The sequence below is a fragment of the Gorilla gorilla genome, chromosome 12 (assembly GCF_029281585.2).
Source record: "Gorilla gorilla gorilla isolate KB3781 chromosome 12, NHGRI_mGorGor1-v2.1_pri, whole genome shotgun sequence".
In the NCBI taxonomy this organism is placed as follows: Eukaryota; Metazoa; Chordata; class Mammalia; order Primates; family Hominidae; genus Gorilla; species Gorilla gorilla.
The window spans coordinates 65,604,625-65,622,719 of record NC_073236.2 but is presented as its reverse complement, the minus strand read 5'-3'; the positions used below and the strand labels follow the sequence as shown (position 1 = coordinate 65,622,719).

At 41.6% G+C, this 18,095-nt stretch overlaps 1 protein-coding gene across 2 annotated transcripts in view; it reads right to left on the bottom strand.

The window, feature by feature from the left end:
* Positions 1-18,095, bottom strand: part of MOB1A (MOB kinase activator 1A) — a 26,120-nt gene extending 8,025 nt beyond the window's left edge. The window contains exons 1-4 of one of the 2 annotated variants that reach the window (XM_004029449.5): positions 17,761-18,095; positions 11,787-11,953; positions 6,224-6,317; positions 4,431-4,564 (exon numbers count right to left, since the gene is read on the bottom strand). In XM_004029449.5, the coding sequence (XP_004029498.1) occupies positions 4,431-4,564; positions 6,224-6,317; positions 11,787-11,953; positions 17,761-17,774 (409 nt within the window). In that variant the 5' untranslated portion in view covers positions 17,775-18,095. Of the gene's footprint in view, positions 1-4,430; positions 4,565-6,223; positions 6,318-11,786; positions 11,954-17,202; positions 17,393-17,760 lie in introns of those variants that run through there. The other variant, XM_019020975.4, reaches the window with a different exon arrangement.

The window sequence follows — 18,095 nt, the reverse complement described above, 5'->3', positions numbered from 1 at the left end:
ATTTTGGCTGACAATATCAAAGTCCATTAGAAAACAGGGACAGACAGGTCAGGAGTTCGAGACCAGCCTGACCAACATGGTGAAACCCTGTCTCTACTAAAAATACAAAAATTAGCCAGACGTGGTGACTAAGGCCTGTAATCCTAGCTACTCAAATGGCTGAGGCAGAAGAATCGCCTGAACCCAGGAGGCGGAGGTTGCAGTGAGCCAAAATCGCCGCCACTGCACTCCAGTCTGGGCGGCAGAGTGAGACTCCATCTCAAAAAATAAAAATAAAAATAAACCTACATTAGTTGGCCTTAAAGGCCTGTTCCACAACGCTACTCTTGAAACACATTCTTTTTTTCAATCTTTCAGAAAACAAAGGCTTAAAACACTCTTTCCTTGCATTTTTTTCCCAGCCAGTTCTCAATAACCTGAAACTTATTTTGCTGATGTTTGTGGTTATTCTCCACCACCACCCCAGTCCTCATTAACGTGACTTTTCAGACATTATCCTGGAGCTTACAGGCGTGTTTTCCTGGGCAGGATCTTGTATTCATGTATTGAAAAAGCAGATTTCTGGCCGGGTGCAGTGGTTCATGCCTGTAATCCCAGCACTTTGGGAGGCCAAGGCGGGCGGATCATGAGGTCAGGAGATCGAGACCATCCTGGCTAACACAGTGAAACCCTGTCTCTACTAAAAATACAAAATTTAGCCAGGCGTGGTGGCGGCACCTGTAGTCCCAGCTACTCGGGAGGCTGAGGCAGGAGAATGGCAGAATGGCGTGAACCCGGGAGGTGGAGCTTGCAGTGTGCTGAGATCATGCCACTGCACTCCAGCCTGGGCAACAGAGCGAGACTCCGCCTCAAAAAAAAAAAAAAAAAAAAAAAAAAGCAGTATTCTGGCCAGGTGCAGTGGCTCATGCCTGTAATCTCAAGCTCTTTGGGAGACTGAAGCAGAAAGGTTGCTTGGGCCTAGAAGTTTGAGACCAGCCTGAGCAACATAGTGAGACCTCGTGTCTACAAAAAATTAAAAATTAGCTGGGCATGGTGGCACACGTGCCTGTGGTCTCAGCTACTCAAGTGGCTGATGTAGGAGGACCACTTGCGCCTGGGAGGTCAAGTCTACAGTGAGCTGTAACTGCACCACTGCACTCTAGCCTGGGCAACAGAGGGAGAGTCTGTCTCAAAAAAAAAAGTAGATTTCAAAATCAAACATCTTTTTTATCAGAATGTATAAATGGGCATCTTTCTAATAAAAGGATATTAATAATGTGCATATATTAGTAAAAAATTAATGATAAACAGTTCTGTCTGAGACTAAATAACTGGCAAAAGTAAGATGCAGATAATAGCCTAATGGCAGGGGAGTGGGATTAAGAGGTGGTGGATCAGAATGAATTATTTAAGAACAAGAAAGTGAGAAAAAAGCCAGGCATGGTGGCTCATGCCTGTAATTCCAGCACTTTGGGAGGCCAAAGTGGGTGAATCACTTGAGGTCAGGAGTTCGAGACCAGCCTGGCCAACATGGTGAAACCCTGTCTCTACCAAAAACTACAAAAACTAGCCGGGTGTGGTGGTGGGCGCCTGTAGTCCCAGCTACTTGGAGGCTGAGGCACGAGAATCGCTTCAACCCAGGAAGTGGAGGTTGCAGTGAGCCGAGACTGTGCCACTGCCCTCCAGCCTGGGTGACAGAGTGAGACCCTGTCTCCAAACAAAAAAGAGAGAAAAGAGGATAAATCAAAAGAATTATTTACCTTCCATAAGCAGAGACTTTAATGAGTAAAGAAATAAGTAATTTGTTTAAATCTAAACACTTTCCAAGCTGAATTTAACAGATATATTCAAGCACAGTCAATATAAAATAAAGATATGTGAGAAAGGAAATAAAAGGTTTAATAGCAGAATGGAAAAACTGACCAACAACAAACAGACCAAATGTTGACAACTTGGAAAAAAACTGTTGTCCTGAAAAGCCTCTATAAGACTGCAAAAAGGAATTGAAAAATATGTTGCTCATAAAATACTCTTAAGTTGAAAATGACAAGGATTGATTTCATCCATGAACACTAATGCCAAACTCTTAATCAAAATATTAACAAATACTCTTCCAGCAGAATATTTTTATTAAAAAATGGAGAAGACCTTATGGTCATAGGCAACAGATACTGGAAAAGTATCTGATAAACTCTATAGCCATTCCTCGTTAAGAAAAATTTTTGTAATATAAATGGTGGATATTTTTCATTAATATAATTTTTTAAAAATCCATACACCTCTAACCAAAAGCCAAGATTTCGGCTTACTGCAGAAATACTAGAAGTACTTGCATAATAGTAAGAAAGCAAGAAACGGATGTCTGCCATCATCACCATTACTCGGCATTGCACTTGAAATACCACTCAGTGCAATCAGATAAGCAAGCGTAAAAACAAGAATACATTATCAGAAAGGAAGAGGCAAAATGAACACTATCTTAATATGACACAGTTGTATACTTCAAAAATTCAAGAGAACCAACCAAAAACTAACAGAAAAAGAGTCTGATGGTTAATTATAAAATTTAAATAAAAATCAACAGCTAGGCCAGTCCTGGTGGCTGACACCTGTAATTCCAACACTTTTGGAAGGCCAAGGAAGGAGGGTTGCTTGAGCCCTGGAGTTCGAGACCAGCCTGGGCAACATAATGAGACCTCATCTCTACAAAAAATAAACAAAATTAGCCAGGTGTAGTGGTGCGTGCCTACAGTCCCAGTTACTTGGGAAGCTAAGGTGGGAGGATCACTGGCGCCCAGGAGATCAAGGCTGCAGAGAGCTGTGATCACACCCCTGCACTCCAGGCTGGGGAACAGAGTGAGACCCTGTCTCAAAAAAGTTCCAAAATAAATTACAATAAAAACCAACAGCTTTCCTATATACTAAATAACCAGCTGGAAACCAGATTATCAATAAAAGACATAAAATCCCTAGAATAAAATTAAGAAACTTGAACAACTGACATAAACTACAGAATTTTACAAGAGAAAATAAAGCTAAAGACATGAATAAATGAACAATATCTTATTCTTGGCTAGGAAGATTCAGTAAAAAGAATCCCTATCTATAAAAATTAAATATAGTCATAATTAAAATCTAATTTTTTTTTTCACCTTGACAAAATGTTTCTAAGTTCTTTGGAAAAACAAATATCCCAGAATAGCTGTGAATATTCTGAAAAAGAAGAGCGAGGAAGGGAGACCAGCCTTACAAGATGCTAACAGATGCAGAGCCACAGTCACCAATGTGTGGAATTTCTATAGGAACAGATAAAGAGACTAAAACATGCAAAAATATATGGCAATTTGTTTTGCGCATAAGAATCGGGAGAAAAGGCAAACGTGTTTAATAAATGGTAATGGGACAAACTGACTAGTATTTCCATTTGGAAAAAAATTAACGTAGCATTCAGGGAAAAAAAACTTCCCAGCCAGGCACGGTGGCTCATGCCTGTAATCCCAACACTTTGGGATGCCAAGGCAGGTAGATCACTTGAGGTCAGGCGTTCAAGACCAGCCTGGCCAACATGGTGAAACCCCATCTCTACTAAAAATACAAAAATTAGCTGGGCGTGGTGGCATGTGCCTGTAGTCCCAGCTACCCAGGGACTGAGGCATAAGAATTGCTTGAACCTGGGAGGTGGAGATTGCAGTGAGCCAAAACTGTGCCGCTGCACTCCAGCCTGGGCAACAGAGTGAGACTCTGTCTCAAAAAATAAAAAAAAAAAAAGAAAACATGAATAAATATTTTTATAATCTTGAAGCAGGGAAAAAGCTTTCTAATTGTTATATTAAAATCAAGTCATAAAAGATATAATAGGACAAAATAGTAAGGTTGTGTATAGCAAAAATACTCCATGAACAAAATGAGACAAACGGTAACCCGGGGAAAAAGATATACAACATATACAACAAAGCGCTAATATCCTTTACACAGAAATAGATGAAAGATATAAACAGAAAACACACAATGATCAATAAAACAAACAAACAAAAAGGCTAAAATGCTCAATCTCATCAACATTTTTTAAATGCATATTAAAACAGAAATTTAACCAAATTAGAAAATATTAAAAAATGAGTAATAACCAGTGTTGCTGAAGAAATACAGGCAAACACAAACAGGGCTGGGGGGAGTACATGTTGGTACAAACTTTTTGGAGGAGAATTTGGCAGTCTCTACAAGTATAACAATGTTAAAAAGAGCAGATTTATCATTCAAAAAGAGAAACAGGCTGGATACGGTGGCTCAAACCTGTAATCCCAGCACTGTGGGAGGCCAAGGCAGGAGGATCACTTGAGGCCAGGAGTTTGAGACCAACCTGGACAACACAGCAAACCCCCCCAACTCTATTTATATTAATAAAATAAAATTTTAAAAAAAGAAAGAATACTTCCACAATGTTAACTCACCAATCTTAGAAGGAAAAAGAGTTTCATCATCAAGCTGATCCTGAACCCAAGTCATCAAATAGTCAATGTATTTTGGTGCAGAACATTTGATTGGCTTTTTAATATTAGTACCATCTGCCCAGTGATATTCATATCTGAAGAGAAAAATGTTTTACTGATAAATTTTTCAAAAATCTTAACAAATGTGCAAGTTGTGATTAAAACAGGTTCATTCACATTTTGTCAATAGAAGTTACATCTAACTTTAATAAATCACCTTAAGTTCTACTGAAGATTACTGTGAGTTCCCTATGTAATTATCCAGAAAGTGACAGTTATAACTGGAAGAAAAAAGGGAGCTAATGTGGCAGGAGGCAACGCCAGGATAGATGTTTTATTAACAACACAGCCCTGGGAAACACAAAGGAACTGCATTCCTGTAAAGCAGAAGGTTGCTGAGGGCTGGGTATGGAGCCGATGGATCCACTACATTCTTCTGAGATTCTTGGTCATCAATTTATTATCATCAATGGACCCAAGATTATAAAACTCTGTTTTGGGGGCCAGGTGTTAGAGATATACATTAGGCATGCATACTTTCCCCCCTTACCTTTGCTGAGCTAGAAGGATTAACAAGAGTTATACAAAACATCACTGTGTAAAGCATTTGAGCCATAGGTAAGTTTAATTTTTCTGTTTATTTTCATTTCTTTTAAAGCTTGAAGAATAAAACTTAACACAATATAAAATAAAAACATTCTTCCTAAAATATTATAATAAAAATAGAACTACAAACTCATTAGGGATCTTCTTTCCTTTACACTTGTAGCAAAGTCAGAAAGGACAATCTTTTTTAAGAAGCAAACATCTTGGTAACATCTATCATCACATAAAATCAGTCATTTATTATAAGAAAAAAAAAAAACTGGAAGGAAACACAGCAAACATTAATCCCATCATATGATGGACTTAATATTATGAGTGATAGAGTTCCATCTTTTTCAGTATTTCTTGAAATTTATTAAAGTCAAAACGTTTTTATATCTAGCATCTTCAAGCCAGATAATTACTTCTAAATTGTGCTGCTTTAAATACTAAATAAGCACAAGAAAAAATAATCAAATATTAAAAGATCAACTAAAAACTCTTCCAAGAAATTCATTTAAAAACTAGAAATAGGAAACATAAATGTTATTAATAAAATTGAAAAAATAAAATGTTTGCAATTCAAGACAAATGTAACTCAAATTTCTGTTTAATCCTATAATAAAACATTCAGACTTACTATGATGCAATATAAAAATGAAAACAGGGAGTACCCACATACTAAAGTATTTAATAATAACTAATAGCTGGCCAGGTGCAGTGGCTCACACCTTTAATCCCAGCACTTTGCGAGGCCGAGGTGGGCAGATCACTTGAGGCCAGGAGTTTGAGACCAGCCCTGGGGAACATGGCAAAACCCCATTTCTACTAAAAATGCACAAATTAGCTGGGAGTGGTGGCACAGGCCTGTAATCCCAGCCACTCGGGAGGCTGAGGCATGAGAACCGCTTGAACCCGGAAGGCAGAGGTTGTTAGTGAGCCAGGATCACACACTGCAATCCAGCCTGGCAACAGAGCGAGACTCTGTCTCAAAATAAATAAAATTTTAAAATTACACAATAACTAAAAGCTTACAGGTGAGTAGTCAAGAACCAATAAAACTGAATCACTTTCACACAAACGGATAACAAATCTTAACTGTTTAATTCTATCAATTGGTGATAAAATAAAACTAATCCAAACACCTATATAATAGGCAGTATATGTACCTCGGACCTGCAGACATGACTGGACAGCTTGCTTCAGTGCAGAATTCTGTAATAGTTCCATATAACATGTTGATCTGGTTAAAGAAATCCACAGCTGCAGAGATAATAGAATTGTGTTAAAATGTCTGTGTAAACACAAAATATGAGACCTCTCAGTTGAAGGAAAAACAGACAATATATTTAGGTTCTTAGCTGAACCCTTGAGACATTCAATAATCCAATGATACTGTAACTTGTAGTATACTACACTTTTTTTTTTCTCTGAAACAGTCTTGTTCTGTTGCCCAGGCTGGTGCAATCTTGGCTCACTGCAACCTCCGCTTCCCAGGTTCAAGCAATTCTCCTGCCTCAGCCTCCCAAGTAGTTCGGATTACAGGTGCATGCCACCATGCCCGGCTAATTTTGTTTTGGTATTTTTAGTAGAGACAGGGTTTCACCATGTTGGCCAGGCTGGTCTTGAACTCTTGACCTCGTGATCCACTCGCATGTAACAGCAGGAAAATAAGATACTGGAGGTAATTCTAACTTAACGATGACTATTATATCCTTTGGATATACAATATGATTAAATTCAAGGGAATGAAAAATCCATAGTTTACCAATTTGGACCAGATAATACCATTTGTGTTAGGAAAGAGACAAAACGTGTTGTGGAATATACTGTGAGGGAGAAGGTGCACCAGCTGTATCCAGAGGCATTTAAAAGATCTAATTAATCATAAACATTTGTTTTTGAGGTCTACAGCATACTGAGGACAAAATACTTCAGATAAAGTCCTTTGCCCTGGAGTCTCTAGCTAACAGAAAGGACAAAATTAAAAGAGATGAATAATATAAGATATGGCCAGGCATGGTGGCTCATGCCTGTAATCCCAGCACTTTGGGAAGCTGAGGTAGGAGGACTGGTTGAGCCCAGGAATTCAAGACCAGCCTGGGCAACAGAGTGAGATTCCATCTCTACAAAAATTTTTTAAAAATTAGCCAGGCGTGGTGGTGCACACCTACAGTCCCAGCTATGTAGGAGGCTGAGGCGAGAGGACTGCTTGAGCCCAGGAGGTTGAGGTTGCTGTGAGCTGTGATGGCGCTACTGCACTCCAGCCTGGGTGACAGAGACACTGTCTCAAAATAAAAATAGCAATAATAGTACAAGATATAAGAAGACAGGATCCAAAGGCCAATGATAAATGCTACAGAGAAAAGGCAAAGTCATGAAGAGTTGGAAGTAGTCAGGGGGTACTTCCTGAGGGAGCTTCAGCTAGATCCAGAATAAAATGGAAGAGGAAGGGGGTGAGTAAATAAACTTTACTGAGTGAGTATACTCTATGCAAAGAGAACCACATAAGCCTTGGAAAGTTTCAAAAAATGTTTTAGGCTAGGTGCAGTGGCTCACGCCTATAATCATAGCACTTTAAGAGGCCAGGATTTGAGACCAGTCTGGGCAACACAGCTAGACCCCGGTCTCTATTGAAAATTTTAAAAAATTAGTTAGGCATGGTGGCACACGCCTGTAGTCCCAGCTACTCAGGACGCTGAAGTGGAAGGATCCCTTGAGCCTAGGAGTTCAAGGTTGCAGTGAGCTGTGAGGGTACCACTGCACTCCAGCCTGGACAACCCTGTCTCGAAAAAATAAATAAAGTTTTAGTCTCCTGTCTAAAGAAGTACCTAAAAACAACCAGGTATTTTCCAAGTTTCTTAAAAAAACAAATAGATTTTTTTAAAATGCTATCTTGTAAAAGGAATTTCATACAAAACTCCCTCACTTATAAATCTTCCTCTTAGTCATGTTTCTAAGAAAGTAACACTTAGGTATTCAATATTCACTCAAAACAAAAAATATGCCCAGGTGGAAGTTGGTTTGGTCTAGAAGAGCTATTCTCAAAATGTGGTCCAGGAATCCCCTATCTGAGGGAGGATCTGTAAGGTCAAACCATTTTAATTGTTCTTTTCACTCTTACTCTCTCAAGAGGGCACAATGGTGTTTTCCAGAGGCTCCATGATGTGTAATATCACAACAGACTGAATACAGAAACGGATATAAGAATCCAGGTGTCTATTAAGCCAGACATTAAATAAGATTTGCAAAAATATAAAACAATGCCATACTTCTCACTAAAATTTGTTATGGAAAATAGTCATTTTTCGTAAAAACATATTTATGGTAACATGTAATGGGTTTATTATTGTTATTTTAAAATGAATTTGGGTCGGGTGCAGTGGCTCACACCTGTAATCCCAGCACTTTGGGAGGATGAGGCAGGCGGATCACTTGAGGCCAGGAGTTCTAGACCAACCTGGCCAACATGCCAAAACCCCGTCTCTACTGAAAATACAAAAATTAGCCGGGCATGGTAGCACATGCCTGTAATCCCAGCTACTCTGGAGACTGAGGTGGGAGAACTGCTTGAAGCCAGGAGGCAGCTGCAGTGAGCCAAGATCGTGACACTGCACTCCAGCCTGGGCGACAGGGCGATACTGTCTCAAGAGAAAATAAAAAATAAAAATAAGTATTTACATCTTCTCAGTTTTAATTTCTAACAGAGTATCACTAGATATACCCAACATAATTAAAAGCTCTTTGGGGTTCTCAATAATTTTTTTTGTATTTTTTGTATTTTACCTTTTTTTTCCCCCGACTGGGTCTCATTCTGTCGCCCAGGCTGGAGTGCAGTGGTGCGATCTTGGCTCACTGCAACCCCTGTCTCCCAGGTTCAAGCAATTCTCCTGCCTCAGCCTCCTCAGTAGCTGGGATTATAGGTGTGTGCCACCACACCCAGCTAATTTTTGTATTTTTAGTAGAGATGGTGTTTTGCCATGTTGCCTAGGCTGGTCTCGAACTCCTGACCTCAAGTGATCTGCCAACCTCAGCCTCCCAAAGTGCTGGGATTACAGACGTGAGCCACCATGCACAGCTTGTATTTTACTTTTTTAATTAACACAGAATGGTACATATTTATGGGAATCAATAATTTTTTAAGAGGGTAAGTGGATCTGAGACCAAAAAATTTGAGAACTGCTGATCTACAGCAGTTAAGTCTCAAAGAAAAATCTAAGGCTGAAGGTCAATAAATGCCTTCAGAATAACAGATGATAATCTGAATAAAGTTTTGTTTGTTTGTTTGTTTGTTTTTTTGTGTGTGTGTTTTTTAAGATGGAGTCTTGCTCTGTCGCCCAGGCTATAGTGCAGTGGCACAACCTCAGCTCACTGCAACCTCCACCTCCCGGGAAGTGATTCTCCTGCCTCAGCCTCCAAGTAGCTGGGACTACAGGTGCATGCCACCACACCTAGCTAAATTTTTGTATTTTTAGTAGAGATGGGGTTTTACCATGTTGGCCAGGATGGTCTCGATCTCCTGACCTCGTGATCCGCCTGCCTCGGCCTCCCAAAGTGCTGGGATTACAGGCGTGAGCCACTACGCCCGGCCCTGAATAAAGTTTTTTAAAAAAGGTTTTTTTTGGCTGGGTTTTTTCCAGCACTTTGGGAGGCCATGGTGGGTGGATTACCTGAAGTCAGGAGTTCGAGACCAGCCTGGCTAACATGGCAAAACCTCGTCTCTAATAAAAATAGAAAAATTAGCCAGGTGTGGTGGCGGCACCTGTAGTCCCAGCTACTCGGGAGGCTGAGGCAGAAGAATCACCTGAACACAGGAGGAGGAGGTTGCAATGAGCTGAGATCGCGCCAGCCTGTGCGACAGAGCAAGACTCCATGTCAAAAAAAAAAAAAAAAAATTAGCAGGGCATGGTGGTGTGAGCCTGTAGTCCCAGCTACTCGGACGGGTGAGGTGGGAGGATCACTTGAGCCCAGAAGTTGAGGCTGCAGTGAGCTATGATCATGTCACTGCACTCCAGCCTGGGCAACAAAGCAAGACCCCATCTCTGAAGAAAAAAAAAGAGATTCAAGAAGCATACACACAGGCCTCTTTGGATCCTGATTTAAACAAAGCATAGATTTTTAAAGCAAAAAAATTTTAAAAAGAAAACATTTGGCCAGGTGCAGTGGCTCACGCCTGTAATCCCAGCACTTTGGGAGGCTGAGGCAGGCAGATCACTTGAGGTCAGGAGTTCGAGACCAGCCTGGCCAACATGGCAAAACCTCCTCTCTACTAAAAATACAAAAATTAGCCGGGCGTGGTGGCGGGCACCTGTAATCCCAGCTACTGGGGAGGCTGAGGCAGGAGAATTGCTTAAACCTGGGAGGTGGAGGTGGAGGTTGCAGTGAGCCGAGATTTCGCCACTGCACTCCAGCTTGGGGGACAGAGCAAGACTCCATCTCAAAAAATAAAATAAAAAAAAGAAAAAAGAAACATTTATGGGACAGTCATGAAAAATGTGAACACTGACCAGATATTTGATAAGTTAAAGGAGGATGGCATTCTCATTATCTTTACAAGTTCTTGTCTTTTAGACATACCTTACTGAAATATTTATAGATAAAACATCATGTCTGGGATTTGCTTAAAATAATCAGGGTGACATATAGAAGAAGAAGAATTGGTCACAAACTGATATTTGTTGGAGCTGGGTAATGGAATGAATACCTGGAATTCACTGTACTTAGTCTCTCTACTTTTGTATGTTTGAAATTTTCCATCAGAAAGTTTTAGGCTGGGCGTGGTGGCTCATGCCTGTAATCCTAGCACTTTGGGAGGCCAAAGCAGGCAGACTTCCTGAGCTCAGGAGTTCGAGACCAGCCTGGGCAACATGGTGAAACCTTGTCTCTACTAAAATATAAAAAATTAGCTGGGTGTGGTGGCGTGTGCCTGTAATCCCAGCTACTCAGGAGACTGAGACAGGAGAATGGCTTGAACCCGGGAGGCAGAGGTTGCAGTGAAGCAAGATTGAGCCATTGCACTCCAGTCTGGGCGACAGAGCAAGACTCCGTCTCAAAAATAAATAAATAAATAAATAAAAAGTTTTAAACTTTTTATTTAAACTTTTTATTCCTGGAACATCTGAAATCTCTAGTTTAAACTTTATTACCCAGAAATGATCTCATCTCAGAAATGAGAGACTCTCACATTCAAATCTCTAGCCTTAGCATATTGTCCCATGTCATGCACTTGTTCTCTTGAACTTAAAGTGACTTTCAGCTCAGATCCCTCCATTTTCTCCCAATCTCTCAATTCCCTCTGCCACTCTAAGTCACAACAATCAACTGTCCATATGAACTGCAATTGACTTTTCTGGATATGCAGGCTGATGAGTACTGCTGGGAGTGGAAGTAAAACTGTGTAGATGGATTTGCTACAAAGTCACAGACCACAACAGGCATACTCTTTTCATTTATCAATCTTTTATCTGACCTTACTCAGCTTTTCATACTATTCTTCTTAGAAATTGCCCAAAAGCACTCATCTTTTCTCCTCAGCTCCCTCTACTCAACCTCACAAACTACCACCTAGTACTCTGAAAAGAGCAACATAGCTTTGGATGTATTTGTACTTAATGTTTCTTTACAGATAATTTGTTATATTAAAACAGTTCTATCTGTAAAAGAAAATTCATTAACAAAGAGATTTTAGCAAAACCTTTCTATAAAACAGCAAAGTTGCATTTTAAAACTTACTGTTCACAGCAATCCATTCATTGAGATCCTCTCCCTCAGGCAACATAACAGCTTGTCTCAGATTCCCACTTCCTAGAGTTGCTTCTGCATGTTTTAAGAGTTCATACTGATGAGATCCTTCAGGGATATTCTTCTTTGGTTTGAATGTTTTAGAAGAGCGGCTGCTGCTGTAAGATTAAAAGTACAAGTATATGAATTTTTAAGACTGGAAGTAGAACAGGTAGAACAACATAATTTTAGGTATATAAAGTAGCCTGTAAAAAATAAAATAAAAAATACTCTCTGGGCCAGGCATGGTGGCTCATGCCTGTAATCCCAGCACTTTGGGATCACCTGAGGTCAGGAGTTCGAGACCAGCCTGACCAACATGGTGAAACCACACGTCTACTAAAAATACAAAAATTAGCCAAGCATGATGGCGCACACCTGTAGTCCCAGCTACTTGGGAGGCTGAGGCAGAAGAATGGCTTGAACCTGGGAGGCAGAGGTTGCAGTAAGCTGAAATCGCATCACTGCACTCCAGCCCAGGTGACAGAGCAAGACTCAGTCTCAAAAAAAAAAAAAAAAAAAAAAACACTCTCTGAAAAATGCCAAGATAGGAAGATGATGATCACAATACAAGAATGCTTTTTTCCCCCTGCACGTAAAAGCAAGATTAGCAGCACAATTCCACAAATAAGGCAATTTTACTATGCCCTCTGAAGAAGTCTGGTACAGAGAAAGATCCTGGATTTTAGTTCTTGATCTGACACTAACTGTGTCTTCTTGAGAAACTGAACCTTCTTTTGGCCTCAATTTCGGTTTTTTTTTTTTTTGAGATGTAGTCTTACTCTGTCACCCAGGCTGGAATGTAGTGGCACAATCTCGGCTCACTGCAATCTCCACCTCCTGGGTTCAAGCGATTCTCCTGCCTCAGCCTCTCGAGTAGCTGGGATTATAGGCATGCACCACCACACCCAGCTAATTTTTTTTTTTTAGTAGAGATGGGATTTTGCCATGTTTGCCAGGCTGGTCTTGAACTCCTGACCTCAAGTGATCCACCCGCCTCAGCCTCCCAAAGTGCTATAGAAAATGATGGGGCCATGGCTAGGTGTGGTGGCTCACACCTGTAATCCCAGCACTTTGGGAGGCCAAGGCAGTGGATCACGAGGTCAAGAGATCGACACTATCCTGCCCAACATGGTGAAACCCTGTCTCCACTAAAAAAAAGTACAAAAATTAGCTGGGCGTGGTGGCACACGCCTGTAGTCCCAGCTACTCGGGAAGCTGAGGCAGGAGAATGGCTTGAACCCAGGAGGCGGAGGTTGCAGTGAGCCAAGCTTGCACCACTGCACTCCAGCTTGGCAACAGAGTGAGACTCCGTCTCAAAAAAAAAAAAAAAAAGAAAAGAAAAAAGAAAAAAGAAAATGGTGGGGCCAAGTGCAGTCGCTCACACCTGTAATCCCAGCCATTTGAGAGACCAAGGCGGGAGGATTTCTTGAGCCCAGGAGTTTGAGACCAGCCAGGACAACATAGTAAGGTGGAATGGGGGGTGGGGAAGATAAAAAGAAAATGGTGCAGGGAGGTTTAGTTCAAAAATCCAGTATTCTATATCAAAATATTTGGGACGCCTTGAAAGCAAACCACAGTAAAAGGAACACTAACATCTTTAAGTTTATAATAGGGAATAAATGAGACAGGCACAACTCGTTATTGAGGAAAAAATGTTTTTATTCCTATCTCACATCATCCATAAAGTCTTCCTACACAAAACTCAGAAACCTCAAAGAAAAAGTGGACAGATTTCAAATAGTATCAATTAAAACTTCCATAACAGAGCAAAAAGACAAGTAACCAAATAAAAGTACTTGTAACATACATTACAAAGGATGAACTGGATAATAGAGGGCTTCTGTAACTCGTTAAGAATATAAGGAATCCTTTAGAAAAATAGGCTAAGGAGATGAATAGGCAATTCAGAAGTATGACAATCAATGAGCATGTGAAAAACTGTTCAATTAAAGTAAGATTTATTTTTTCCCTAATCTGAATGTCAAAAGTTTAAATGATTACATTAAATGTGGACTAGGGTAGGGGCCCTCAACCCCAAGGCCACAGACTGGAGCCCACAGAAGGAGATGAGCAGTGAGCAAGCAGCAAAGCTTCATCTGTATTTACAGCTGCTCCCCATTGCTGGCATTACCACCTGAGCTCCACCTCCTGTCATATCAGCAGAGGCATTAGGTTCTCACAGGAGCGTGAACCCTATTGTGAACTGTGCATGCAAGGGATCTAAATTGTATGTGCCTTATGAGAATCTAATGCCTGATGATCTGTCACTCTCTCCCATTACCCCCAGATGGGACTGTCTAGTTGCTCAGAGCTCCCACTGATTATACATTATGATGAGTGGTAGAATTATTTCATTATATATTCCAATGTCATAATAGAAATAAAGTGCACAATCAATGTAATGCATTTGAATCATCCAGAAACCATCTCCCCAACCAGATCTGTGGAAAAATTGTCTTCCACAAAACTGGTCCCTGGTGCCAAAAAGGTTAGGGACCACTGGACTAGGATACAGAGAAACTAGTATTTTAATACACTACTGGTGAAAGTATAAAGTGTAACATTTTGGGAGGGCAATATGGTAGTATCTAGTAACACTGAAAAGCTCCTCAAGCCATCCATTCTACTTCTAAATATCTCCTCTAGATATGGATAAGAATTTTTTTCCAAGATTGTTTTTAATAGGGAGAAACCTAGAAGCAATCCTCAAGTTTATCAGTAGAGGACTGAATTAAAGTATGGTACATCCATATCATGGAATATTGTATAGAAATTAAGAAAACCAGACAGAGTACACATATTCACAGGGAAAGATCTAATACATGGTTAAACATAATACACAACCAAATGTACAGCAGGAGCCCATTTTGTAAATGCATAGAAAATATCAAAAACTAAACTCATCAAAACTGGTGATTACTTCTAGGAAGAGGAATGGAATAGAACTATGGACTTTTACTTTACCTGAGTAATTTGGAATTTAAATAAGACTGATTAAGAAGTAAAAAAGAGCCGGGTGCAGTGGCTCACACCTGTAATCCCAGCACTCTGGGAGGCCAAGGCAGGTGGATCACTTGAGGTCAGGAGTTTGAGACCACCCTGACCAACATGGTGAAACCCCGCCTCTACTAAAAACACACACACACACAAATTAGCCAGGCGTGGTGGCAAGTGCCTGTAATCCCAGCTACTTGGGAGGCTGAGGCAGGAGAATTGCTTGAACCCGGGATGCGGAGGTTGCAGTGAGCTCAGATCGCACCACTGCACTCCAGCCTAGGCAACAGAGTGAGACCCTGTCTCAAAAAAAAAAAAAAAAAAAAAAAAAAAGGAAGTAAAAAAGAATGATGAAAACACTAAAAATCATATCTGAAAAGTTTTTAACATGATAAACTATATTGAACAAGGAAGAAAATATTTGCAAATCATAGATGTGATAAAGACTTGTATCTAGAATGTATAAAGAACTCTTACAACTCAAAAACAAAAAGACAGCCCAATTTAAAAACAGGCAAGGCCCGGCGCAGTGGCTCACGCCTGTAATCCCTGCACTTTGGGAGGCCGAGGTGGGCGGATCACTAGGTCAGGATATTGAGACCATCTTGGCTAACACGGTGAAACCCCGTCTCTACTAAAAACACAAAATATTAGCCAGGCATGGTGGCGGGCGCCTGTAGTCCCAGCTACTTGGGAGACTGAGGCAGGAGAATGGCGTGAACCCGGGAGGCGGAGCTTGCAGTGAGCCGAGATTGAGCCACTGCACTCCAGCCTGGGCAACAGAGCGAGACTCTGTCTCAAAAACAAAAACAAACAAACAAACAAAAAAAAACAGGCAAAAGATCTGAATAGACTTTACTCCAAGGAATATATACAAATGACCAATAAGTACACGAAAAAAAATGCTGAACATTATTAGTCATTAGGGAAATGCAAATCAAAATCAGGAGATACCACTCCACATCCACTTAGGATGACTATTAAAAAAAAGAAAATTAACAAGTGCTATGAGAGGTGTGGGGAAATTGGACCCCTCATAGAGTGCTTATGGGAATGTAAAATGGTGCAGCACTTTGAAGTTTGGCAGTTCCTCAAAAGGTTAAACATAGTTACCACATAAGCCAGCAATTCTGCTCCTAAGTATATACCCAAGAGATATGAACACATACATCCACGCAAAAACCTGTCACATATGTTCACAGCAGCATTATTCATAATGGCCAAAAAGCGGGAACAACTCAAGTGTCCATCAAGAAGGCCAAGTTTTAAAAAAAGAAAGTCTCGGCCGAGTGCGGGAGTGGATCATCTGAGGTCAGGAGTTCGAGACCAGCCTGGCCAACATGATGAAACCCAGTCTCCACTAAAAATACAAAAATGAGCCAGGTGTGGTGGCCGGCGCCTGTAATCCCAGCTACTCGGGAGTCTGAGGCAGGAGAGTAACTTGAACCCGGGAGGCAGAGGTTGCAGTGAGCCGAGACCGTGCCATCCCCGGAGGCAGAGGTTGCAGTGAGCCGAGACCGTGCCATCCCCGGAGGTAGAGGTTGCAGTGAGCCGAGACCGTGCCATTGCACTCTAGCCTGGAGGACAGAGCGAAACTCCGTCTCAAAAAATAAAAAAAAAGAAAAAGTCTCGTATTAAGGTCCACAAAGCAATTGTGCATTCACTAACTAAATATCAACTCGTAAGAAAAAAGTGGAGGAGGGAGGAATACTTCTATTAATATGGAAGTTAAATCTAAATCATACAGGCTTTTTGACAAGGTAATCGTATTTTAGAGACCATTCATTTACGAGAATAACCCAAAGGAGGGAAAATGAGACGCAGATAAACATATTATGAGTAGTGCTATTTCATAATAGTAAATACTGGAAGGAATCCCAGTTTCTCACAATAAAGTGGGTAAACTCTGGTTATAAAAAATAAAAAACCATATAGTGTTTTTATATTGTATTTAATAAAAATGTCAAGCGTGTGGATTACATCCATAACTAAAATTGGATAATTATTCAATCACAAAACACACATTTAAGCAATATACAAGGTAGAGAGAGACACCTGAGAATAAAAAATACTGTGCCAGAGCAATGCTTCTCAAACCTTAATGTGCATAAGAATCATCAGGGAATTTACAAGCTTTTTCATTTTAGCCTTGTTTGGTTGGGCTCAGGCATTATCTCTAAAATGAGATTCTAAGGTATGCCTATCAAGTTAATTGCTGTAGTGCACTAAAATGGCAATATTGTGTTTCTGTAACGGGACTATGAATTTGTTTTAATTTTAACTTTCCAAATTATTTATAATAATACTGCAATGTACTATATAATAATGCTGTATGGTATATTACATAATGATTAAAAACACAGGATTCTACCGAGGACAAGAGAAGTTGGTTAAAATCAAAGCCAGTAAGTGGGCAGAATCAGAATTGGACAGAACGATCCGACTCCAAGGCCAGCATCTTAACTTCAAGCTTCTCAAACTGCGGCAACGCACATTCTCCTGGGGCGGCATTTAACACCGACAATAATGAAACTGGACCTATAACCGAGCAACGAGTTAAGTCGGCAAGGACGGTTTCTAGAGGCTCGAGACGAGACAAACTGGGGGCTCGCGGCTCCGCCCCCAGATCGTCTCCCCGCCCTCGGGGGCGCTCGGGCGGAAAAGTTTGGAGGCGCGACGGCCCCCGGGCCTTTCTACTCCCCAGCCTTCACGCTCCGTTTCCTTTACCTCGACCTTCATCTCTGTCGGCCTCTCCCAACATCTCGGCCTCCCCCGCGGACCCAAACAGAGGCGAAACAAACGCCAGCTACCCCGCCCCCGCCCCCGCCCCGGCCCCGGCCCCCAGGCCGAGCCCTCGCCTCAGGTCCGGGGAGGCCTCCGCCACAACCTCGGCCCGCAGCCCCGGCGCCCGCGGCCCGACCCCACTCACAAGAGGAAGCTCATCTTCGGTCCTCAGAGGGGAGGCGAGGGGCCTCTGGCCCCCGCCTGGATCAGGATTCGGAGCTGGCGAGAGGGAGCGGACCGTCCTTAGCTCACGGGCAGCGGAAGCCGGGCCGCCGCCGCTCGGAGCCGGGTTTCTGGCCGCTGCGAGCCCTTGCAAACCTCGGCGCCCGCTTTGCCCGCCTACCCCACCTCGCAGACCCGAAATGCGGAACCAACAAAATCTCGCGAGCTAAGGTTTCGCTGCGCCGGGAGGGACTTGACGCGCCCCCTTTCGCTCCGCCTCGTCCTAGAACTCGGCCAATCATCGCTCTCCAAGCCAGG